Source organism: Phocoena phocoena, chromosome 6 (genome assembly GCF_963924675.1).
Source record: "Phocoena phocoena chromosome 6, mPhoPho1.1, whole genome shotgun sequence".
Lineage (NCBI taxonomy): Eukaryota > Metazoa > Chordata > Mammalia > Artiodactyla > Phocoenidae > Phocoena > Phocoena phocoena.
Genome location: NC_089224.1, coordinates 95182441 through 95208347, shown reverse-complemented (window position 1 = coordinate 95208347; position 25907 = coordinate 95182441). Strand labels below are relative to the sequence as shown.

Sequence of the window (25907 nt, the reverse complement as noted above, 5' to 3'; positions counted from 1 at the left end):
TGTGAGGGTTGATTACATACTATTTTCTAACTTTGCATATGTTTGAAAATGTCTATAATTTCTTAAAAACTCACAGAACCTGCAAGCCAAAAGAAATCTTTGAGATCACTGCATTTTACAGGTGAAGAAAATGAGGCCCAGAGCAGGGAAGGGACCTATCCACAGTCTCATAGCGAGTTGGAGCTAAGCCAAAGTCTACTGCTCTGAGGCCTGGTTCTCCTCAGCTCCCACCAAGAGCTGAAACCACCGTGTGAGCTGAAATCTGCCAGCACCCCCAGAACTTCCTTGTAGATCATCTTGCTTCTCTAATACAAATTTACAGCCATAACTGGAAGGATCAAGACAATTCATGAAACAGATGCTCCCTTTTCATTTCCTAACTGACGGGACACTTCCCTGCAGTCCAGTAGTTAAGACTGTGCTCCCAATGCAGGGGGCAGGGGTTCGATCCCTGGTCAGAGAACTAGATCCCGCACGGCGCAACTAAAGCCCGCATGCTGCAACTAAAAGAGCCCACATGCCACAACTAAAAGAGCCTGCGTGCCACAACTAAAGATCCCTCATCCTGCAACGAAGAGCCCACACGTGGCAACAAAGATCCCGTGTGCCACAGCTAAGACCCAGCGCAGCCTAAATAAATAAATAATTTTAAAAAAACAATGTAACTGCCACATATTCAGCTGGATGATTTATATAAAACTACATTATAAATGCTATGAGAGGTAGCCTGAGGGCTGAGGCACAAGTGTACTGACAGAAAGGGTGTGGCTTTGGAGCCCTTTATCACCTGGGTGAGCTGGTCAAGTGTACTATAATGTGGTTTGGCACCAGGCTACCTGGATTTGCATCTTGTTTTCACCACATGCTGGCTGTGTTACCTTGGGCAAGTTACTTAACCTCTCTGTGCCTGTAAAAGAGAGACATCAATAATGCCTACTTTATATAGTGTTGTGAGGATTAAATTAGAAAATGCATGGAATATGCTTAATGTCCACACACTTAGTGGACATTAAGTGATTAATAAATATGAGGTATTATATAACCTTGGGCAAGTTCCTTAGCCTTCGTAAATCTCAGTTTTCTCTTCTCTGAAGAGACAGACAGTAATAATTCCTACCTCTCAGGGTCGCTGTGAGGATTAAATGAGATAATGTATGTAAAGTACTTGGCACAGAGAAGAGTTCATAAATGTTTGTTTCCTTCCTTCTGTAATTGTCCTTCATGTTGTGAAGTTGCATGTCCGTCCTTCGGAGAAGCACAATTTGATCTGAGAGTGTTCGGCACAGAGTACCCAGGACAGTGCGCAACACACAGCAAGCGCCCTGTCTGTCTCCTCCAGCTCAGAGGCCTTCTCATTCAGGGATGGGTCGATACTATGCTTCCCACCTGCTGAGCCGGTCACTGCGGTGCTGGCACCTTGGGCAGGGCCATCTGTTGGGAAAGCAGGTCTGCCTGAGCCTGCTCTGTCCCTCTTGAGCTTCGGGTTGGGACTGTGACCACGAGTTTGCCTGTGTTTTGTTTAATAAGGAATCTCACTTTCCCAAAATAGGCAACAAGCAGAGACACTGCCTCTGTCACGCTGCCTCACTGGGCGCTGACTCACTTTCCCTGGCCTCACTTTCTTTTCCAAAAACCGCCAAGTGCACTGCTGCCCCCTTCTCCAGCAGGCTCCGCCTGGCTCACTGTGCTCTCGCAGGAGAGTGGTCACAGCAGAGGGAGCGGTGACTCCCAGTTTGGTGTCTGCCTCCATCCAGAAGGCTCGCCAGGCGTCCTTCTGTCTCTCCGCCATTCCTCCTCTGTCTCCTTCAGGGCTTTCCCTTCCTGTGCCCATCCCTTCAAGGCTGGATTCTGACCCTTCGTCCTTGGCACCTACTGTCTTCCTGGGTGGTCTCACCTGCTCAAAATTTCACCCACCACCTTGGCGGGCACGGCTCCCACACCTCCACAGACCTCTCTCTCCCCTGAGCTCCAGGTCAGCAAAGGCAACCTTCCTGCACAGCTCTCAGCTGGCTGTCCTCCAGGCACCTCCATCTCACCATATCCACAGCTGCTCCCCCTTCCCCTCCGGTACACTCTGGCTTAGCTGAAGACGTCACCAGCTACCCAGGAGTTATCCTTGACTTCTCCCACTGCTCTCACAGCCAGATCACTGCTAAGTACTATTGGTTTAAGCTCCTAAATATATCCTGGGTCTGTTTCCCTCCTCTCTATCCCTACATCATCTCTCTCACAGAGTCACCACAAGAATCTCCCAGCTCCTCCCCAACCTCCAAAAGACCCACCAGAGTGATAGATCTAGCATACACACCTGTCACTCCCCTGCTCAACACCCTTCAGTATCTCCCCATCACCAGATTCCCAAACACCAAGCTGGCTGCATGAGATTCACCCTGAGAACTTGGGTAAGTGCAGATTCCTAGGCCCTGCCCGTGAAAATCTGGACTTAATCCATCTGATGTGTTACCTGGGAACCTACGTTCCTCACCAGCATCCCAGGTGATTCTGATGCATAGCCAGGACTGAGAACTACTGGCCCTTCTGAGAAAATTCACACTCCAAAGAAACCCTACAGAATGATCCGATGTGGTTCATGACAGCCTCTTCATCTTACCTCCAGTCAGTCCCTACTTTGTAATTGACCCTCCAGCAACACCAATGAGTTTGAAGATCCCTCTCCACTCCTGCCCTGCCCTCTGTACACTACCGGTTGAGACTGAAGACTCTAGGGTCTAAATACCTGGGTTCCCATCTTGCCCCTACCGTTCCCTGGCCATGCGAACTTAGGCGAGTAACTCCCTTTCTTAGCTTCAGTTTCCTTTTCTGAAAACTTAAGACAAAAACACACTTCCCTTAGAGTTGCTTTAAGAACTAAATGAGATAATGCACTGTTAAACCCTGGCTTGTGGTCAACACCCAGTAAACGATTGCTCTTGTTTACGATATCAGTAAACGATAAAGTATCAGTAGATGATACTCTGTTGAAAGACAAATCTTTCATTATGAAAGCTGAGGAAGGCTCAATTTTAAAAGCATACTAGCTATCAAATTTAGGGTACCAAAAAGCACTGAGCCCAAAAATATTTTCTGGGTCTAAGCTGGTGAGTTGAGCTGATTTTCATTCACCTAGGCCCTTTTCCGGTCACCATTCTGTTCTACGATTATTGGACAAATGTTACTGGCCACAGAGTCTCCCAGATTTCTCGGGCTGCACCAGCTGAATGAGGCCCTGCTGCTCACAGCAGGCCACGCAGTCAAGTGCTCTCACCCACTTCCATTCCCTTCCCTCAGCAGCTGATTCTCACCCTCACCACCCAGCACTCTTCCCTTGCTCTGTACTGGCCGCCATTACTAACGACCACATCCGCCTCCTGCGTCCTGGGCTGCCTGAAACCTGTTAGGCTTCTCCTACACAAAACTCTGCACCTCCTAAACTGGCCTCCTCATGGCAGCCTGAGCCCCCCGCACGTGTTCCTGCCTCTTTGCCTTTGCTCGTGCTGCGCTCCTGCCTGCAATGCCCTTTCCAGACTCCTCTCCTTGTCTTATTCTTGAGCTCTGCCCCAAGTTCAAAGTCCCGCTTTTCGCAGTGAAGCCTTCCTCGATCGCCTCAGCCCATGATGAACTCTCCTTCTTCCCACACTTACTGTCCTATTACTCATTTTGTTCCTTTATTCCTCCAGCCAATAATCACCAAACATCTACGTGCTAGGCACTGGGTACAGTGGTGACTAAGAGAGAAATGGACCCATTTTTCATGCAGCTTCTGCTCCTGTGGAACTGAGCCTGTGCGTATTGTGACTGTAATTTGCCTCCATGCAGAGCCTGGTGTCCTCTTCTGAAAGTAGGTGCCTCGAGAGCAGAAGCCACATGTAGGCTGGTTGGCATCCCAGTGGCCAACACAGCGTCTTGTTGATACCAAGGGTTCAGCAAGTGGACATTGGTAACGTGATCCTTGGCATCGCCTGGAGTGACGGGGACCCAGGGCAGCGGCAGCCTCTCAAACTTAGCCACCACCATTCATTTACCCAACAAGCACTAACTGAGCCCCTTCTGTATGCTGGCCACCTGGCTGCCACCCGTGAGCCCAGAGCAGGATCTCCCCTCCAGCTCAGCAGTTCCCCTCACCTGGAGTCACCTGCCCTGTTCCACACTGTGACCAGAAGGCGCTTCTGTTCATCTTCCACTTGGACAGGACTGCAAAGCAAACCAGACAGTAAATGTGTTAGCAGGGCCGAGCTCCAGTCCAGACCCACGGAGTCCAGCATCATGGCAAATTTTGGAAATAACCTGAACACCAACCATAGGAGCTGGTTAAATAAACTACAGCACAAATAGTGTGGGAGATGAGTATTTACATTCATGAAAGAGTTTACATTACATGGTTAGGGATGCAAAGGAGGTTACAACACAATAGTATAGAACAATGCCATCTTTGGAAACACACAGCCACACAAATTCGAAGATCTGAAAAGAAACACCACAGAACATATCAGTGAGTAGCAGGACTTGGAGTGTTTTCTCTCTTCTTCTTCTTGTTTGCCTATATTTTCTATTTTTCTACAATAAGCAAAATTACCTTGTGTAGTAAGGAAAATAACAAAATATGATTAGTTTTCACTAATAGGAAAATACAAAATGTCCATTACCTTCCCATTGGTCCCAGAGTTCAGGGATGAGGGGAAGAAATAATGACAATAACACCTGACACTCTGTGTTATACTGTCTCATTTACATCTCTGCTCTCTGAGGTTGGTAACGTTATTAGCCCCATTTTACAAATAAGGAAGCCAAGACTCAGAGAGGTTAGCAAGTTGGGGACAGTCGGGAGGGGAGGCAAAACATCCCTCAGCTTGGAAAATTCCTTCTGCTAAAGGAGAAAGTTTGTCCCGAGGCACAGTGGGAAATTAATTGCCTACTTTTTTCAGGGGCTGCCAGCCTCAGGCTGGACATTTTAGTTATGAGAACCAGCCACATGATACCGTATCACTGTGGGCCTTGCTGCTGGGCCAGGTGCCAGGGAGGCAAGGACACAAGTAAATGAGAAAGCAAAGATACCCTTTAGAAGTCACTGTTTTTCTGCTTAGATCTGATTCTAGATTTGGCAAACAGAGCTGTTTCCAGATAAACACTCCTTCCCTCTGCTCTCGAGGGCCCAGCTGCTCCAGACTCTTACAGGAAGAAGTGCTCGTGGAAGACTGGGTCTCTGCAGTCTGGAATGGTCTGCGTCTTCTGACAGCGTAGTCGGTTATCTTCGGGGACCAAAGAAATCTTGAATTGGAGAAAAGTAAGGGTTAGCCGATCTCAGAGCCATGTAATCACCTAACCCCAGTGGCTGACTCTGCACATCCCAAGTGTTCTTCAAATCAGCTTCCGCAGCGGACAGAGTGGAGTCCTCAATCAAACTCCAGGAAAGGAAGAGGAGACCTGGGCTGGAGGCACTGCAGTCAGATGCCAGGACAGGGCCTCACAGGGGTGGTACCCAGGAGGCAGCACCAGGCCCAGGCAGAGATGGGGTACAACTTGACCATCTCTGCTCTTCCTCCAAGCAGAGAGGTTCCCCCAAAGCACAAGGCCTCTTCACTTCTAAGTTCCCAGCAGCTGCTGAGTGCTCCCTTCCCAGGAGGCTCCAGGCCAGCCTCTGCCAAGGCCCCCCACCCACGCTCTCGTCCTAGTGCCATGCATCCCCCGCCGCAGGTTCCCACCCCGCTGCTGACCTTGTCCCAGCCCACAGGGGCCTCTGAGCAGCCTGGCGGCTTCGGGAAGAAGGCAGAGCGGTGCACCAAAGCCTGCACCTGACATCCGGCTGCCACACTCTGGGAGGCGCCTGGCCTTTGGCTCCGGCTGGAAGTAGGCCCCCTGCCCCTATGGGGCCTCTGTCTTCACTGCAAGGGCTCCTTTCAGACGGATCCTCCAGCCCTGAGAGACACTCCCTCTACTCCACCACCCAAACTGCCACGCTGCCTCTAGTTTTGGGGAAGGGAGGGGTGAAGATGTTGCTTTTCACCAGAGGGCTTGGGATTGCCTGTGGATCTCCGTCAACCACACGCTCACAGTGCTCACCCATGGGGTGATGCACAAGATCACCCATAAGATTCCAGAGCTTGCAGGAAGCCCTAGAGACCAAGCCGGGCTAAGGGAAGGGGGTCCACCTCAGCTCAGGGTCTCGTCACTAGGTTTAATAAACGCCTACTGACCAAATGATGTAACCGCAGCTGCCACCTCGAATGACCCGAGGCCCACAGGCGTGCTGGGACCTTGGAACTCAGTCCGGTGATGTGGTCCCTCACCACGCCCCACCCCACCTCCAGCTCATCATGTACCTTCACGTAGGAATCACAGACGCCAGGCTCCTTGCTCATCAGGCCTTTGCCTTCTATGACTAAACAGAGAATTAAAATGTTGGGGTGGGTGGGTGGGAAGGATCGTTACCAGGCTCTTAATCTACATACCAACCACTGATATTAACCCCTCTCTGGTCTAGCCCACTCCCACCATCTCCCACACTCAGGCAGCACCTTCACCGAGGCATTTTAGGATGCTTTCAATTCCCTGACTCCCTGAAAGGGAATGTAAAGTTTATGGAGTCCAACCCCTCATTTAATGGCGAAGATAAGGCTATGAGGGGCATCCAAAGACAGTAAGAAACGTGCCCAAAGTCACAGAGCAATGGGAACGACAGAGCTTGGTTTAGATCCCTGTCTCTGGACTCCCAGTCCAGTGCTCCTTCCACCGCACAAGACCGCCTCCTGGGATGGAAGGGCCAAGTTGGAGGACATAGTCACGTGAGCCAGAGCAAGCTGCTTCACCAGGAGACTGAATCTGCCACTTTGCAATGGGTCCGTGATAATAATGGGCTGCTGAGAGTAGCACCCACTTCGCGTGGCAGTTGTGCAGATTAAACGAAATCATGTGTCTAAGGTGCGTCGTAGAGTGCCTGGCAAGGTAACTGCTCAAGAAAGGTTTGCTAAAGGAAACAAGAAAAAATAAAGGCAAGGGATTGGGGGGGTGGGGTGCGGGGTGCAGGTCTGGCCACGAAAGCAAGTGTGGCTTGTTTGCCTGAGGTCTGTAGAAAGCAGACAGTGGACCTAACAGAAGCTGAGCCTCTTTTCTATTTTCTTTTCTGCTCGGTTTTAATTGAGCCCTAGGGCTTGGCTCAGACGGAGCCCCTGTAGTCTGAGGCGTGAGGCCTGGGAAGCCAAAGGAGAGAGGGGAACAGGCTGAAAGTGATGAAGGGCCTAAGACTGGGGTGAAGCCAAAGCAAACTGTGCAGGACGAATGGACCAGGGGAAGTTAAGATGCACTTGGCAAAAACTGTTTGCACAGCTGGAGTCAGGCTCTGGCAGGCAAAGAACCCCCCTCTGCTGGTCCTTGGGAAGTTCACCTTGGGCCCCCCAAGGCCAAGACTGGAGGACCCAGGCGCCTGCTGGTCTCCTCTGCCTGGTGTCCTAGCAACTGTTCCTGCGTGAGACCTTCCTGTGGGTGTGGTTCTTGAGGGCGGGATCCAGGCCTGATGAAGCCCTTGGTCTACCTGTCCCCGCCATGGAGTTGAGGCAGACATGGTCCCCACCCTCGCTACACTCGCTGTCTACTGAAGGAGACAGATCCTGGACACACCAGGGTGACACAGTATAGTCAGGACTGTGATGAGGACACAGAGGAGGAAGCAACAAACTCAGCCCTGCAGGTGGGTCAGGGGGTGATTCCTGGAGAGGAAAAAATGAGCCAAAATGAGCCTTCCTTCCTGAGTCTTAATGAGATTAAGGCAGGCATATTTCTTACGAAATCAGAGGAAGGGAGACCTATTCTTCAAAAGGAGTTCAAACAGAAGGCAGGCTCAGACGCAAGGAACAGAGGGTGCGAAGGCAGGGGCATAAGCAAGTGTGATGCATTGGGGGGCGAGGAGGGCACGAAACGAGACAGAACAGGGGGCAGAGGGTGCCTTGAACAGCAAGAGCCAGGGAGGCTGGAGAGACAGGCAGGGCCTGTTGGGCCAAACAGAAGAGCCGGCCACGAAAGAAGCCCAGTAACTATTTGTGTGCTGCATAGAAAGATAAACAAATGGATAAATGGCAGGTAAAGTATAAAATCCTCTGGGTGGCACATCAGACCTTCATGGCCCGGTCCCAGCTCACCCCTGCACCCACTCCTGTGCTGCGCCGCGGGCACGTTAGACAGTCCTCAAGGGCATCGTGCTCTCTCTGACCCCAGGCCTTCCCACCGGCAGCTCCCCCGGCGTGAAGTGCCTGGCCCTCCTGCTCCCTTCTGCCTGGCTCAGGCTCGGTCCTCCTTCAGGATGGAGTGTGGGCATCGCCCCCTCTGCCAAGGCTTCCTACCATCCTATCAGCGCCACCCAGACAGAGGTGGGTGCTTCTCCTTGGTGTCCCCAGCCCCTGGCACAGGACCGATGCTCAATCACTATTTTTGGAATTTACGGTTTTCTATCTTATTTAACAAATACTAATATAGGGTTTACCACATGCTGGGCCCTGTCCTAAGCACTTTACTAATATTGACTCCTTTAATCCTTGTCACATCCCATAAGATAGGTACTTTTATTGCCATCCAGCAGATGAGAAACTAAGCTTGCTTAAGGTCACGCGGCCAGAAAGTATCAGAGCCGGGATTCAGACATGAGCAGTCTGGTTCCAAAGGTGGCGACCTTAGCCGTGACACTGCCATCAATGAACGAATGAATGGATGAGAAAAAGAGAAAGAGAGAAGAAAGGAAGGAAGGAAGATGAGAGGAAGGATAGGGAAGCTCTTCTGTGGCCCCGCTCCACTGGGGCCAAGGAGCATGCTGAGGTGCCCAGGGACAGCTCCAGCCTGCTGTGGACTCCACCTGCATCGGAGCAGGGCCAGGGAAATGTCTCTAGGAGTCCCAAGTAAATACACACTTGTGTTCAACAGACACATAGCAGGACACTATACAAAGATGAAAAAGTAGCCTTGGCCGTGGTAATACCTCCACCCGGCCCTGGCTCCACGCGGGAGGCCAGGTAGCCCAACCTTCCCCGGTGAGCCCGGCACACAGCCATACTCACTGTGGAGCAGGAGAACCCGGTCCTGGGCATCGATGGACAGCTTCAGCTGACCTGAGGAAACAACAAGAGAGACAGCTTCACCTCATTTCCTTGCCAGGTGAAAAATGGAGTGACGTCGACGGGAATGTGCTTCCGTTCCTGTGAAGCGAGTCAAAGATTCATACGGTCTCTGGGTTGGAAGGGAGCTCAGAAGCCACCTAGTTTAGCCTCCTCACCACGTCAATACCTCCAGCGGTATTGATTTCCATCCTTACTCCCCCGGGTGATGGGGAGCTGACTACTTTACAAGGCAGCCCAGGTCAATGCTGGGGAGCTCTCACTGTTGGGCAGCCAGAAAAGTTGTTGCATCCACATCTCAGTGAGGCTAGATTGGAGAGTTAAGGATCCTGGGTCTCAGTCAGAAGTCCATGCTGGGGGGTTGGCCAAAGCTTTCCAGCTGTGACAGACAGCTAGCTATGTTCTGGGAAGGCAATAACAATACAAGGACATACGATGAATGAGTTTGGGGAAAAGCAAAAGGAAAGAGATCAGCTGTGGGCAGAGAGATCCTTCGAAGTCAATGCTACTGCCCCCAGTCATTCCACAGAATCCTGACCTCCCTAAAGAAAAGCTAAGGAGGCTTTCTCTGACCTTGGCTTAGAGCCTTGCTACTCAAAGTGAGGTCCAAGAACCAGCAGCACAAGAAGCATGTGGAAGATAGTTAAAAATTCAGCATCTCAAGCCCTGGCCCAGGCCTCCTAAATTCAGGGTTACAGTTTAACAATATCCCCAGGAAGTTGCATGCACATTAAAGGTTGAGGAGCCCTAGACCAGAGCACACTGAGGAGCCTCTGAACATGTTTCTAAGCTTGGAGATGGCCCTCTTAAGCAAAACACAAAAAAGCAGAGGCCACAGGGAAAAGATAGATAAATCTGACTCCATAAGACTTTTTAAATGTCTGTTACAATTAAATATATCATAAACAAAGTTATGAGACAACACAATAGAAAAACAAGCAAAGGATATTGAATTGGAAATTCAGCGATGAGAAAATGGCCCATAAACATGCAAAAAGATGCTCAACTTCATGGAGATCTGAGACATGCAAATTAACAATAAAATACCACCTTCCCCCAATCTGATTGGCAGATAATCTAAAAGACGATAATGTCAAATGTTGGTAAAGATGCAGGAAAACAGATACCCTCATACCCCGTTGGAGGAAGTGTAAATGGAGGGTAATTTCTGACAATATCTATTAAATATAAATGTCCTTATCATTCAACCTAGCAATTATACTTCCAGGTAACTATGATAGACAAAAACTCAAGTGTGCACAAAGGCTGGCACCACAGCATGGGAAAAAATTGGAAACGCCTGAAAAATCCATCCGTATAAAAATGGTTAAATGAACGAACTATAGCTGTGCTGTGGGATACTATGGGCTGATATAAACAATGGGGGAGCAGTATAAGTCCTGGAATAGGACCATTATTGAGACATGTTTTTAAGTGGAACAAGCAAATTGCAGAACGATACACATGGTATATATTTCTGTGTGTGTGGTGTGCTGTGTGTATGTGTGTGTGTGTGTGTGTGTGTGTGTGTTCTGAAAGGATGTCAAATTAAAACCAGTGATCACCTCTAGGGAAGAGACTGTGAATTGGAGGGAGGGAAGTCAAGAGGAATCTCAATCTATCACTATTGTAGTTGTTGTAACAGTACAAATATATCCATGACCTATAGTACTTTTATAATTAAAAATAAACTAAAGAGGAAACACACAGACATAGAGAACAGACTTCTGGTTGCCAAGGGGGAGCAGGGGTAGGGGAGGGAAGGAATGGGAGTTTGGGATTAGCAGAGGCAAACGATTATATATAGGATGGATAAACAACAAGGTCCTACTGTATAGCACAGGGAACTATATTCAACATCCTGTGACAAACCATAATGCAAAAATACGAAAAAATATATACAGGAGAAATTAACACAACACTGTAAATCAACTATATTTCAACAAAACTTAAAAAAAATAAATAAAGAGGAAACAAATAAAGAAGGAAAGAGGGGGACTTCCCTGGTGGCACAGTGGTTAAGAATCCACCTGCCGATGCAGGGGACACGGGTGGGAGCCCTGGTCTGGGAAGATCCCACATGCTGCGGAGCAAGCCCACGCACCACAACTACTGAGCCTGCGCTCTAGAGCCCACGAGCCACAACTACTGAGCCCACGTGCCACAACTACTGAAGCCCGCGCACCTAGAGCCGGTGCTCCACAACAAGAGAAGCCACTGCAATGAGAAGCCCACGTACTGCAATGAAGAGTAGTCCCCGCTCACCGCAACCAGAGAAAGCCCACGTGCAGCAACGAAGACCCAACATAGCCAAAAATAAATAAATAAATGTATAAAAAAAAAGCAGAACATCAGGTCAACCTCACAGACACCCAGTGGCTCTCCAGCATGGATAGAGGAGAGCTAGGACCACACTCCTCCTCCTCAATGACACGTGGAAAAATCTTCTCTCCATCCAATAGACTCCTCCTAGAACTTCAAGAAACCACTGAACTGGATTTACCCAGTGGACACAGGGGAAGGGCAGGGCTTCCCAGCCTGCAGCAAACCGGCACATCATCCAGAAAGCCCTGCATCTGCTCCATCCATGACAACGCTGTCTAGAAGTTATCTGCCTCTGCTTGATCACCTCCGGTGATGGGGAGCTCGCTTCCCACAATGAGAGCGCTGTCCCTTTTGAGATAGATCTGATTGTTCCGTGCTTCATCTTTATTGAGCCAAAAGCGGTCTCTCAGTACCTTTCATTGACTGGACCTCACTCTGCAGTCTCTGGGCTCTCTCCTTTACACCAAAGTCTGAAGTCCCTCCAGCATTCCTCATGGCACAGTTAGACACCCCTCGTCATCCCAACTGTTCATCTCTGGACATGCCCCGTGAAACTGGACTGGTGGTTGGGGCTCGCGCTCAGTTGCTGGCTGGCAGAAGGGCAGGCATAGCACGGAAAGGAGGGAAACTCCACGCCTCATAGCCCTACAGCAGTCCACCAACCACTATGATCTTGCCCCTCATACTTTGGGGTGTTTAATCTACAGTCCCAAGCAATTCAGGCTGCAGCAAACCCTGGTCCAGCTCTTCACCCATCAGAAATCCCTGCCGCTCTCCTGCCCAGGACACTGATCTCAGAAGCCCAGGAGGTCTGCTCCAGCCCCAGACCCAACTACGCTCCTCTCTCAGAGCCACAATGGCCGTGAGGTGGAGCTAATAATAGGGGTTATCACACTTTCTGAGCTGTGGGGATCAGATAATGCTGGAGGGCGAGGAGGTCCTTGGATGAAAGGCGCCAGGAGAATCCATGGTATTATTAGTTCAAGGTCTGAGCAATTACCACTTTGGGGATCCCTAGAGCTGAGAAACCTCCTACAAAACCTGGGCCCGGATCCAGCGTGGGGTGGGAGAAGGAGGCTGGAAACAGATGAACAGGGCCAGCAGCCATGGACTGGATCTCATCGACCCAAAGGCATCTACACTTAACACATTTTTTCTGAAACTGTTACCAGTGCAAAGCCGACTCGGGCCCAAACACATCTGGCTTTCCACAGCCGTGGGAACCACTGTGCTGTCCAACACCTATCCCCTTCCAACGGCCCTTTCCCAGAAATCAGAACCGAGAAATCTCCCGACACAAATGGCCACTAATTCCATTGGACAAACATCTGCCAAGCACCTGCACGAGGGCCTGAGGGAGGAAGGGCAGATCTGAACAGCGCCTACCCTCAGGGAACTCAGAGCCCAGTGGCTAGGACAGGGGCGTGAGCAAGGTCAAGGGTGGAGCTGGAGCAGAGGATGGGCCTGGGGTGAAGACTGACTCTGAAATCAGATGAGTCTGTACAGCTCCACAGAGCTCCTCTTCCAGGCCCCGCCCACACCCTGTAACAGCAGAGAAACCAAACCCAGCAGACCAAGCTCCAAGTCCCCAGGGCAGTACACACCCTACCCCAGCCCATTCTCAGGCTCACCGATGAGGGACAGCAAGATGAAGAATGAGAACCCTTCCCTTGGCCGTGACTGTCCCCTCTGTCCTCCCCCTTAGTCCATTCCATCAAATGTCTAAGACTCCTGAAGTCACCTTGCCCAACCTCCTCACCTGGTAGCCAGAACAGTCCTGCCCAGAGATGAAAGGTGACTTGCCCTGGGCCCAGAGAGACCAGGATAGACTGAGCCAGAACTAGAGACCAGAACTCTGCCCAAACCTTTCCTGTGCACTGAACTGGTTTTCCAGAACACTCACAGCCCTCTAACTATGCACCATGGCATCTGCCAATGCAACCCTGGGGTCCAGGAGCAGAGAGAGCCATCAGACACAGGACAAGGTTTGCCCTTTGCTTGAGAAGCCAAGAGGAAGCCCAAGAGAGGGCGGGCTCCAAGAAATGTCTTCAAGTCTAGAGAAATGAACCACCAGGAGGTGGGGAAGTCAGGTTGAATCCCTGGGGGCTTCAGCTGGTCTAGGTACCAGCTAATCAAGCCCCCCAAATCTGTGGTCTTGTCAATATCCCTACTTTCTCCCTAGGCTCAGGGTGTGGCCTGAGAATATGCAGGAAGTTCAGGCTAGAGGGCCTGAAGTCATCCTCACCAGGTGTTCGGGGGCCCTGGAGAGGGCACATCCCCAGTTCCCATGGGGCTACAGTTGGGCACCGACTCTGTCTGCAAAGGGTGGTGGTGACAGGTGCCCAGAGAGGCTGCAGGAGGTCACCAGGGAGCAGGGACCCAGAGGTAAAGGGAGGACAGACGAGCCCCATACGGCAGGAAAAACACCAGATGAGAGTGAGCTTCAGAAAGCGCAGAGAAAGCAACGAACCCATGTTCTGCTGGGTACAGGACTTGGGGGTTTTGGACTCACTGGACACCACGGGAAAAACGTTATAGAAGCCAGCTAAAGAAATTTAATCCGCCAGACCTTCCTAAATAGAGGGCCACAGGAAGATGAGCTCCGACTCTCAGGACACAGTCAGGAAGAGACCTACTCAGAAAATGAATCAAGAAGATGGGGGCTGCACACCACTGCTGAACACAGGGGTCAGCAGGAATGTGTCCTAGAAGGAGCTCACACCACCCAGAGGTGTGCGGAGACTACATTTATGACGGACTTGCCTGGCTAGCATGGAGCAGCAGTCATCCCCAAACTCAATTCGCCCCCAAAACAATTCCCCATTTAAGAGCTGTCATGTGTTAAAAGCCACAGGAAGGAGGATGATAACAGGACAAACATACAAAGGAGGTTGGGTCTACATGGAGCCTGGCCAGCCGCTAACACTCAGAGAGGGTTACGCCCTGTTCATGCATTTCACTCTCTGCCTCTAAGGGAGAAATGGCAGCGGTGCCGGGGAACTGGAGCCACACAGCTCTTAGGCTGTAGCCCTGTAGAATTTCAAGTGTTTTGTTTGGAGGAGGGAGAACCTTGAGTTCCATTTGCAGAAGTGGCCCTGGCTTTTGATGGTAAGTGCTAGCAGAACAAAAGTGAGGAGGGGGCTGCCGTGGTGGAACAAAAATCATGATGAGTCAATTCAACCCTGTTCATTTGACTCTCTGCTTCCTGTGAAACCTCATATTCATGTGGCTTCCCAAGCTGTTTTTCCTTCCAGAAGTAGATTGCACTGCCAGCATAAGTCTGCTAACATCTTGACTGCAACCTACGTGAGAGACCCTCAGCAAAAACACGCAGCTAAGCCATCCTCAAACTCCTGACTCACAGAAACAGTGAGATAAGAAATGTTTGGTTTTTTAAGCCAATACGTAGTGGGATCACCTGTTATGAAGCAGTAGATAACTAATACATACCCACGTTGCCTCCACAATTGGGTGACATAAATCTGATCTCAATTCTGAAGCAATTTTTCAATTTTAAAAATTGTTAAGAAAATACAGTTCTAAGATAAATCAGCATAGTATGACTAAGGATAAAGAAGACTCCCAGTTTTTGAGGTCCGTCCTTTTCTTAATAAAGAATTTTGATAGATTTAAACCATACTCATTATCACCAAACTGCAAAATCTGGAAATGTCCCACATTAACCCAAGGACAGCCCAGCACATTCAAGAAAATGCTTTACCTACAGAGCAAATGGTTTTCTTTTATACATATTTGTGTACAATACTATAATATATAGAAAAACTCACATTACCCTGCCTTTTCCAATTCTCCTTTAAGTTTTATTATAGTAATTTAATCACATCTATAAAGTCATATGTTTAATTCCAGAATTGTCAGTTTTATCACATTTTATAAATTACTCAGCATCCTTATCCATTTCATATTATAGGCTTCTCCAAAGTTAAGTATGTTATCATATAATGATTAGCACCTGTTATGTGCTTACTAATAGCTTTGAGCCATACAATGGAGTCAATCATTTATTTTCATTATGCTTTTTAAATTATTTATTTATTTATTTATTTATTTATTTATTTTGGCTGCACCGGGTCTTAGTTACAGCACACAGAATCTTCGTTGCAGCATGTGGGATCTGTTGCAGCATGCGGACTTCTTAGTTGCGGCATGCGGGCTTCTTAGTTGCGGCATGCGAACTCTTAGTTGCGGCATGCATGTGGGATCTAGTTCCCCAACCAGGGATCAAACCCAGGTCTCTTGCATTGGGTGCATGGAGTCTTACTCACTGACCACCAGGGAAGTCCCCTGTTTTCATTATGTTTTACATTTTCATTATTTTTTTCTCTATCAAATGAAGTTTTCCAGCAGAACAAATCTAATACGAAAAACACAAGAGAGGAAGCATGTATCTCTAAGCAAAGCATTTTGGAATCATTAAGACCTAGTTTGGGTCCTGGTTCCACCACTGATGATCCTTAATCACTACATCCTCAGTTTTCTCATCTGTACAATGGAAAGAATAATAATAGTACAGCCCTAATGGAGCTGTTGTAAAAGTGGGAACTAATATATGTGAAGTACCTGGCAAATAGAAGGCATTCCCACTGAAATGACAATAGGAAGGGAGGAAAGAAGAAAAAGAAAAAAAACAAGTCAGAAAAATTAGAAAACATATGTAGGGGACTTCTATTCCTGGGATGACAAACTCACTGAGGAAATCTAGAAAAGCTAGACAAAATATTTAAAAGCAGCTTCTTAGAGATATAACAAGATAGAGAGGAACTACAAAGCAGGATCTGGGGGGATGGAGGTCCATGCAATTAAGTTTACTGTTTTTCTGGGCTAATTTTCTCCTGGGGGTATTTACAAATTCCAGAGGTAACAAAGTCTGATAGCCTGAGCAGAGTTTCTGTCTGCCTCTTGGGGCTGGAGGAACAGGAGTTGGAGACCAGGGCCTGCCAAGAAGTGGGGTCCTTCTGCACCCCTACATTTTGGGTTGGAGCCCGAAAGGGTTGCTCCTTAGGAACAGAGTAAACCATGGTCAGACACAGTTCCTCAAGGGACTGCAGCTCACCTCAATCTGAGTCCCTAACATTGAATTAAGATTATCCCAGATGCTAGTGACCTCCAGCACCTGACAGAAACAAATAAAGACCTTTTTAAAGAAGATATCATCCCAGGTCTGCATTAAGAAGAAAAAAATAACAAGTCTGTGTCTGCCGTTTGTAACAGACACAGCACACCTAAAATGTAAAGAAACAGAAAGATTGAAAGAAATAGGATGGAAAAAGATATGCCAAGCAATTATTAACCAAAAGAAGGCTGGGTATCTATGTCAATCTCAGGAAAAGTGGACTCTGTCTCCACTAGAAATGAAGAGAAGACTTCATAACAATAAAAAAAGACCAGAATAATAAGAGTTTCAACTCATCAGAAAGATAATGATTCTAAATTTGTATGTTCTTAATATTGCTTCAAAATATATAAAGGAAAAAAGTGACAGAACTATAATGAGAAATAGATAAATTTATAATCATAGTAGGAATTTTAACACACTTCTCTCAGTAACTGATGTGGGGGGGAGGAAATCAGCAAGGATATAGAATATATGAACAGCATATGTAGTAAACTTCACCTAAACCTGACATATGCAAAGAACACTACACCCACCTACTTCAGATCTTTTCAAGTACACACAGAACATTTATAAAAGCTGAGCCATCAAAGGACTGAATGAATGCAGAGTACGTTCTCTGCATAAAGGTAAAATAAGGAACATAAAAACTACTAAAAACCCCAGTATTTGGAAATTAAGAAATATAATTCCAAATAACCCATGGATTCAAGAAGAAATTACTCGAAAATTAGAAAACATTTTGAACTGAATGATAAAGAAAAAAACAATTTACATATCAAACATGAGACTTCTGGGGCTTCCCTGGTGGCGCAGTGGTTGAGAGTCTGCCTGCCGATGCAGGGGACGCGGGTTCGTGCCCCGGTCCGGGAGGAACCCACGTGCCGCGGAGCGGCTGGGCCCGTGAGCCATGGCTGCTGAGCCTGCGCGTCCGGAGCCTGTGCTCCGCAATGGGAGAGGCCACAGCGGTGAGAGGCCCACATACCGCAAAAAAAAACACAAAAAAACACATGAGGCTTCTGGAATCCCCCGTTTAAGTTACACAGTATTTGCTTCACAATAAATCGCTGAAGTGCACATCATTTGGAGGGACTCTTTTCTGTGTGTGTTATATTTCATAATAAAAAGTGTTTTTAAAAAGAACATAGAGAGCAGAACTGGAAAAGAAAACAAAGGGTTATCAACAGGCCAGACTGAGAATTTCTGAATGCTCCCAAGCAAATGGACTCCACATGACAGGAAAGCCAATAAATGCTGAGGCCCCTGACCAGCAAATGACAAGCTTTTGAGAAATGGTTGGATGGGTTTCCCCATCGTCCTGGGCTCAGAGCAGCCAGGCGAGCCAGGGGCAGCTGGCAGGGACGGGACATGTCGCAGGCCTCAAGTTCAGGGCCTGACTTCACACTGCCCAACACATCATCCTGCCTGGCATCTGTTCCCAAGCTTCATTCTCACTACAGAAAATGGACTTTTTATCTCTGCGGCTTCTATAGAGGCAGAGAAAGGAGAGGGACAGGTCCCAGCTAATATTGTACTATCACAACAAACATAGAAAAACAAAGAGAATGCCCACCAAATTAATGACATTCCTTAGTCTACTCTGCCTGCAGAACCACATCTTTCTGACTTCCTTCTAGCATCCAAGATTCCAGGCACTTTCTCTAGAGCTTACAGGCAGAGCCGCTACCCACAGCTTTCATTTGGGTATAACCGTTCTAAAGAGAGTTGGGTTGGTCACCGAATGGCCGCAGCTCCCTGCAGCCCTCAGAACGTGTCCAGTCTGCCTATCACCTCATGGCTCAGACACCCTGGAGGAAAGGCAAGCTGTTCTCTCCCATGACCACTCACCACATTCAGGCCCTGGACCAAATCCCAGGTAAGTTAATTATCTGTTGCCTCAGGCAAGCTAATAAGTTGGTATTCTTTCAAGAAGATATGCTTTAAATACTTATCAAACATTTTTATTAACTTGGGTTTATATTTTCTATATAAAATATTATGCCTAAATTCATGTGGAACCCAAGAGAGTCAAAACAATCTTGAAAAAGAAGAACAAAATTGAAGGATTCACACTTCCCAATTTCAAAACTTACTACAAAGCAGCCGTTTTCAAGACAGTGTGATACTGGCATAAGAACAGACAAACAGATTAATGGAACAGAATTAAAAGTCCAGAAAGAAACTCATGTATGTATGGTCAATTAATTTTCAACATAGGTGCCAAGACCATCCAATGACGATATAATAGCATTTTCAATAAACGATGCCAGGAGAACTGGATACCATATACACGTGAATGAAGCTGGATCCTTTCCTCACACGATACACAAAAATTAACTCAAAATGTTTTTTTAAAAATAAGCTTTTAACTCAAACTCAAAGACCTAAATCTAAGAGTCAAAACTATACAACTCTTTTTTTTTTAATAAATTTATTTATTTTGTTTATTTTTGGCTGCACTGGGTCTTTTTTTTTTTTTTTTTTTTTTTTTAAATAAATTCATTTATTTTGTTTACTTTTGGCTGCGTTGGGTCTTCGTTGCGGTGCGTGGGCTTCTCATTGCGGTGGCTTCTCTTGTGGAGCACGGACTCTAGGAGCACGGGCTCAGTAGTTGTGGCTCGCGGGCTCTAGAGCACAGGCTCAGCAGTTATGGCGCGTGGGCTTAGTTGCTCTGCGGCATGTGGGATCTTCCCGGACCAGGGATAGAACCCGTGTCCCCTGCACTGGCAAGTGGATTCCCAACCGCTGTGCCACGAGGGAAGCCCCTGCACTGGGTCTTTGTTGCTGCACGCGGGCTTTCTCTAGTTGTGGCAAGTGGGGCTACACTTCGTTGTGGTGCGCAGGCTTCTCATTGCGGTGGCTTCTCTTGTTGCGGAGCACAGGCTCTGGGTGCGCAGGCTGCAGTAGTTGTGCCGCGCGGGCTCAGTAGTTGTGGTTCGCGGGCTCTAGAGTACAGTCAGTAGTTGTGGCGCACGGGCTTAGTTGCTCCGCAGCATGTGGGATCTTCCCAGACCAGGGCTCGAACCCATGTCCCCTGCATTGGCAGGCAGACTCCTAACCACTGTACCACCAGGGAAGCCCTCAAAACTATAAAACTCTGAGAAGAAAACATAGAGGTAAATTTCTGTGATCTTGGATACGATAGTAGATGCTGAGATTTGACACCAAAAGCACAGCAACAAAATTAAAAATGGATTAATTGGACTCCATCAAAATGAAAAAAATTTGAGCTTCATAGAACACTATCAAGAAAGTGGATCAAAAAACCCACAGATTGGGCTTCCCTGGTGGTGCAGTGGTTGAGAGTCCACCTGCCAATGCAGGGGACGTGGGTTCGTGCCCCGGTCCAGGAAGATCCCACATGCCGCGGAGCGGCTAGGCGCGTGAGCCATGGCCGCTGAGCCTGCGCGTCCAGAGCCTGTGCTCCGCAACGGGAGAGGCCACAACAGTGAGAGGCCCGCGTGTCGCAAAAAAAAAAACCCCACAGATTGAGAGAAAATATTTGTAAATAATATCTGATAAGGGGCTAGTATTTAGCATATATAAAGAACTCTTACAACTCAAAAATAAACAAGTACTCCTTAAATTGGCTATTTAAATTAATTTTAAATTTTTAAATTAAATGGGCAAAGAATCTGAATAAATTTTTCTCTAAAGAAGATATACAAATAGCCAATAAGCACATGAAAAGATGCTAAATAGCACTGGTCATCAGGGAAACGCAAATCAAAACCACAATGAGATAACCACTTCACATCCACTAGGATGGCTAGAATCAAAAAGTCAGATAGGGCTTCCCTGGTGGCGCAGTGGTTGAGAGTCTGCCTCGATGCAGGGGACACGGATTCATGCCCTTGTCTGGGAAGATCCCACATGCCACGGAGCGGCTAGACCTGTGAGCCATGGCCGCTGAGCCTGTGCGTCCAGAGCCTGTGCTCCACAACGGGAGAGGCCACAACAGTGAGAGGCCCGCGTACCAAAAAAAAAAAGAAAGATAATAGCAAGTGTTGGTGAGGTTGTGGAGAAAGCAAAACCCTCATGCCTTGCTGACAGAAATGCAAAATGGTGCAACCACTCTGGAAAAGAGTTTCGTAGTTTCTCAAATAGTTAAACATAGAGTTACCATTTGACCTAGCAATTCCACTCCTAGGTGTATACCCAAGAGAACTGAAAACATTTGTCCACACAAAAACTTGTGTATCAGTGTTCATAGCAGAGCAATATTGATAATAGCCAAAAGACAGAAACAATGCAGATGTCCATCAATGAATTAATAAACAAAATGTGGTATATCCATATAATAGAATATTACTCAGCTGTAAAACTGAATGAAATACTGATATATGCTACAATATGGATGAACTTTGTAAACATTATGCTAACTGAAAGAAGCCAGTCACAAAAGGCCACCTATTATAGGATTCCATTTATATGAAATGTCCAGAATAAGCAAGTATATAAGGACAGAAAGTAAATTAGTGATTGCTTAGAGTTAGGGGACAGAGAGGATTGGGAATTGGGGGTAATAAACTAAAGGGTATAGTGTTTCTTTTTGAAGTGATAAAAATGGTCTAAAATTGACTGTGGTAATGGTTACACAACTCTGTGAATGTACTAAAAAACATTTAATTGTATAATTTAAATGAGTGAATTGTATGTATGTGAATTATATCTCAAAAAAGCTATTTTTTAAGTTAAAAAATACACTAATAAAATTAAAATATATAATCCTGAAGGAAAAAAAAACTTATGTGCACCTGTAATGGCTTCTTCAAATTATACCATTTCTCATAAATATAAAATCCCTCTGGAGTAGCTGGGTTCGAGCTCTAGTTTACTCAACCCCCTCCCTTGAAGCCAGGCCACCTCCTTAGAAGGCAACATAATGTATGGCCAACTAACGTTACTTGAAGGTGCCCCTTATTGGGGGACAAGGAACTATACTCATGCACACAAACATACACACACACACACACACACACACACACACACACAAATACATAAATCACGACATATTCCATACAGTATTCTCCCTGAAAAAAATTCTGGTCAAAACAATTTTGTTTCTTTTTAGTTCCAGAGATGCTGGAAATGTAGCTCCCTTTACCTATTTGTGCTCAGGGAACTACCAGTTAAGCAGCAGCTTCCTCTGGTTCCACAGGGCAAAGCCCACTGCTGAAGGCCAGGGGCCACCTGCCATGCTGGGGAAAAGCCAGTGAACTGAGGAAAACTTAGCAAAGACCTTCATTTTAAGGGAGTCCAAGTTGGCTATCAAACTGAATAGTTGATAGCCAAAAACTGAATACTTGATAGCCAACTGACTCTGAATCCATAGCTTCCAAACCTGGCTCATCAACAAAATACTTCTGTGGCTTCTTAAAATTACAGATTCTTTGACTGTACCCCAGACCTATTAAACCAGGATCTCTGGGATCTCCAGGTGCTTCTGATAACTGGCCACGTTTGAAAACCACTGGTAAAACTCTTCATTCCCAAGCAGACAAGCAAAGATCACTCAGTGTACAAAGAAATCAGCAGCCTGGAAGAGGGACGGCATTTGTCAAGGAAACAGAGCTAATGAAGGAAGCAGGAGAGAACTCTTCCAGTGTCGGTCCACGGAGAGATTTGAGAGGAGGCTGCATACGTGGAGCCGGAGGCTCCCCACCCCACCAGGTTCCTGCCCACCCCGGCACACACTCAGGTCACATCACACCCTGATACCCACCCAACGCAGCCCTGAGGCCGTGGCTGGGCAGGTCATCCACTCCCTGCTGGGTTGGACCCTCCCCAACTTCCCAGATCCGGCAGGGAGATTAACTCAGTACAAGAATATGGGCTGATACAAGGAAATAGTCACATCATACCAGTAAGGAAAAGAAATGGGTTACAAAGCTGTACATACAGCAGAATCTCAATTTTGTTAAAATTAGGCACACACAAATACACACACACACACACACACACACACAGAAATAAGTCTGGAAGGATATAAACCATGTTAACAATGGCCTCCTCTGGGGAGTCAGATTACAGGTGATTTTCGCTTTCCTCTTTTCACTAAGTTTTCAACAATGAATACATCCTACCGTGATAATAAGGAGAAAAAACAGTGAAACGTTTTTTACTTTTTAATCAGGACACGGCTAAGCTAACAAGGCCTCACAGCTCTCCGCCACTCTTTCCTGACCACTCCAGTACCACCAGCTCAGAGCATCCCGGGAACCTCCCCTATCTGGTAGAATCCCACATCCTCGTGGGGATAACAGGAATTGCCTCCACCGGTTGGGAGGATTAAATGAGATGATGGAGGGAAAGCACTTGGCACACGGCATGGCACGTGATAAACATGCAACAAACTGTGTTGAGTTAATTACTCTTGTTACCTTCTACCAACTGGACCTGTGAATTCCAGGATGCCAGACCACAGGCCATTTCTAGGGGTCAAGCCACTGCTTTTCCGTTACTCCCTCTGCCCCTAGAGAAGAAGGCAGGTTGTGAAGAGCCAAGCGTGCTGATAGAGGTAAGCCCGAGAGTAGGAGAGCCGGAACCCCAAGGAGGGCACAGCTCCTTAGGTGCTCTGTCTTTGAAATGTGGGCAAAGTCCACTTATGTTGCAGTAACTGCCCCAACTTTCACAAGGAAAATTATATAAAAGGTTTTTTTTAATGTGCTGTACACGTCATCTCAGAAGGCTTGAGCTCAGGTACCAACTCTGCAGCTGGCTCACTGGGAGACCTTCCTCTGGGGATCTCAAGTCTTCAGAGAGGAGACATAACTCCCTGCCCACAGAGAGTTGCAGAACCAGTGAGGAAACAAGGGCTAGGAAGAGCTGTATCCTAGGACACGGCTATTTATCTTACTGTGGGGACTTGGAAGCCCAGGTTTGCCCAGACCATTGGGGCAGCTGCTGCCCAGCTGTTATTTGGGGGAACCCACTCCTGCTATCTAGGGGCTTGGAAGCAGGAGCCTACTGCCCAATTCTTTCCGCCTCAAGCCCCCAGGGCAGCCCTGGGACCCTGCTGAGAGCGCAGTAGCTCCTGGAGGGGAGAATTCTCCCATCTCTGCTGCAGGTCAGGCATCCACCAGAGCCGTGGCGCTGCAGCCGCTCCAAGGTGAGCCCACAGGAAGCCAAGGCCATTGGGGCTGACCCAGCACCTGTCCTGTCCCTGAGCCAAAGGGAAGAGAGACTGAGGAGGTCTGGAGATGTAGTAACAAGACCTTGACTTAACCCTGAGCTGCTTGTTAATGGGAAGCTCAGTGGTGGCAAACTCCATCCCTGAAAGATTAACTGGGGCACGACTGTTCCAGCCAAGTGAGGCACAACCAACTGCACTCGGCACCAGTGGCCAGGCAGCAGGCGGGGCCCGGCGGCTTGAGCGGCCTGAGCCTGTGCCCTGAGCCCCTGCTGCGCGACCACGGGAGGCAGATGTCCCCAAACAGAAGGATGGCTGCTCCCTGCCTCACCTGCCACCACGAGGGGGTTGCCCTCTCTGGGCGCTGCGGGCAGGGTGAAGCAGTCCCTGGCGGCAGCCGCCGCGGGCACTTACCAAAAGTGGTGAGGTAGAAGGACAAGCCCGGGTGGGCGCGCCGGCTCCCGAGGGAGACGCGGTGCAGGGAGCGCTCCATGGCAATGGCCCCGCTCCCGCCGGGCCGGGGTGCCTGTAACTCGAGGCGTCTGTGTTGCTCCCAGTAACCGAGGCAGCAGGTTCACCGCCCCCGCGCCAGTGTCTCGGCGGCGGGCGCGGGAGGCCGGCTTCAGCGCGCGTTTGAACCTGCGGGCGCGCCAGGCCCTGATTGGCCCGCGCCGGTTTGAATGCGGAGATTTCCACCTGACCGAGCCGCCACCGGCCGAGGGGAGGAGGCGCCCGCGGCCCATCTGCTGCCGGGACGGCGGTCCTCCCCGTGGAGCCGGCAGGATGGGCGGCCCCACCGAGGCTCGGGGCTCGGGGGCCGTTCTGGGCTGCAGGTGCCAGCCCCATACCAGGCCCACGGCTCCTGGCGCGCCCACTCGGCGGGCTTGGCCTGCGCGCCCAGCTGCCCCAGGCCAGCAGTTAGCTAGGTTTGCAACATGCTTTGAAGCTCAGACCTGTACTCACCAGACCCAAGCAAGGGCAGGGGAGCACCCTCCTGGCCCAAAGCGGTGGGGTTTGGGAAAACGTTCTCCACCCTTGGACCTCCAGCCCCCACCAGCTGCAGGGCCCTTCCCTGACCCTGGCCCATCTCTCTCTTGAGCCCTCTCTTGGACGAGAGCAGCCTGGCACAGGTCCACACCAGAGCAGCTTCCTCCAGCCAGCCTCATGGCCCCCCATGGGCAGCCTGGTGCCATGAGACAGGAGCACAGGCCCCCAGCACCTGAGGGACAGAAATGCACAGTATAGTATGTGGAGGGGGCAGGCACTTTCAATCTCCAGAGCTCGTTGCGAGGAAGCAGAGCTGGAAGGAAGGTCAGCCCCTGCGCTGCTCTGTCGGCAAACATTCATGGGATGCCTCCTGGGAGCAGTTTCAAAGACATCTGCTCTGCAACTCTCTGTTGCTGCCGGGGAAAGCTGCTGGTCTCATGTAAATCTAAGAATGGGAAGTGTCGGCAGTTGCCAAGTGGATATCTGTGGCTCAGTGATCCACTCAAGACAAGGTTGGGGGATGCAAGAAAGAAAGTGGGGAGAAAAGTTATATGTATGGAGTACCAGGTGCCCGTGGCTGAGCTGGGCAATTTACACACATCTTCTCATTTAATCTTCACAGTAACCCTAAGAAGTATTAGCCCCAATTTACCAGGGATAAACCTGGTAAATCTCACACAGAGAGGGCAGGTGACTTTTCCAAGGTGGGCAGGGCTGGAATTTGGACCCAGGCCTGGTCTGCCCCAAAGGCCATCCTCCTCCTGTTCTTCCTTGGCCTCCACTCCTGCCCCATGGCCAATGGCAGGTGGAGGGAGCAGACCTGCCTTCTTGAGGCAGGTAAGGAAACTAGATGCCACAGGGCCAGCTGGCCACCAGAGGGGAACAGAACCTGGAAAAGGAGCCCAGAAATCAACAAAGTAGTGGTCAAGTGCAAGTGAGTCACATGAAGGCCAGTGGGTTGTTCAAATCCTGGCACATTGTGAAGCCCTGCTCTGCACTTCCCCCACCCCAACTCCTTGAGCACTGCCCTTAGCAGGGACAAGCCTGCTCCCTTGGCCCCAGCCCAGTGACAGACAGACTTACCTGCACCCTGGACTTGAGCGGGCCTGATCCTTCTCCTGGCTGGGGAAGTCTGAGTCCAGGCATCCTTTCTGGGCAGGGAAGTATCCCAGCTCTGCCACTCCATCCAGCCAAGGAAAACAGGCAACCTCAGGCTCAAGCCACAGGATTCAGA

The 25907-nt window shown here is 48.8% G+C and overlaps 1 protein-coding gene across 3 annotated transcripts in view; it reads right to left on the bottom strand.

Moving 5' to 3' along the window:
- Positions 1-25907, bottom strand: part of RGS3 (regulator of G protein signaling 3) — a 130803-nt gene extending 104896 nt beyond the window's left edge. For 2 of the 3 annotated variants that reach the window (XM_065879215.1, XM_065879218.1), the window contains exons 1-5: positions 24101-24179; positions 9039-9089; positions 6318-6376; positions 5171-5265; positions 4123-4191 (exon numbers count right to left, since the gene is read on the bottom strand). In XM_065879215.1, coding sequence (XP_065735287.1) covers positions 4123-4191; positions 5171-5265; positions 6318-6376; positions 9039-9089; positions 24101-24179 — 353 coding nt within the window. Of the gene's footprint in view, positions 1-4122; positions 4192-5170; positions 5266-6317; positions 6377-9038; positions 9090-24100; positions 24180-25756 lie in introns of those variants that run through there. The other variant, XM_065879217.1, reaches the window with a different exon arrangement.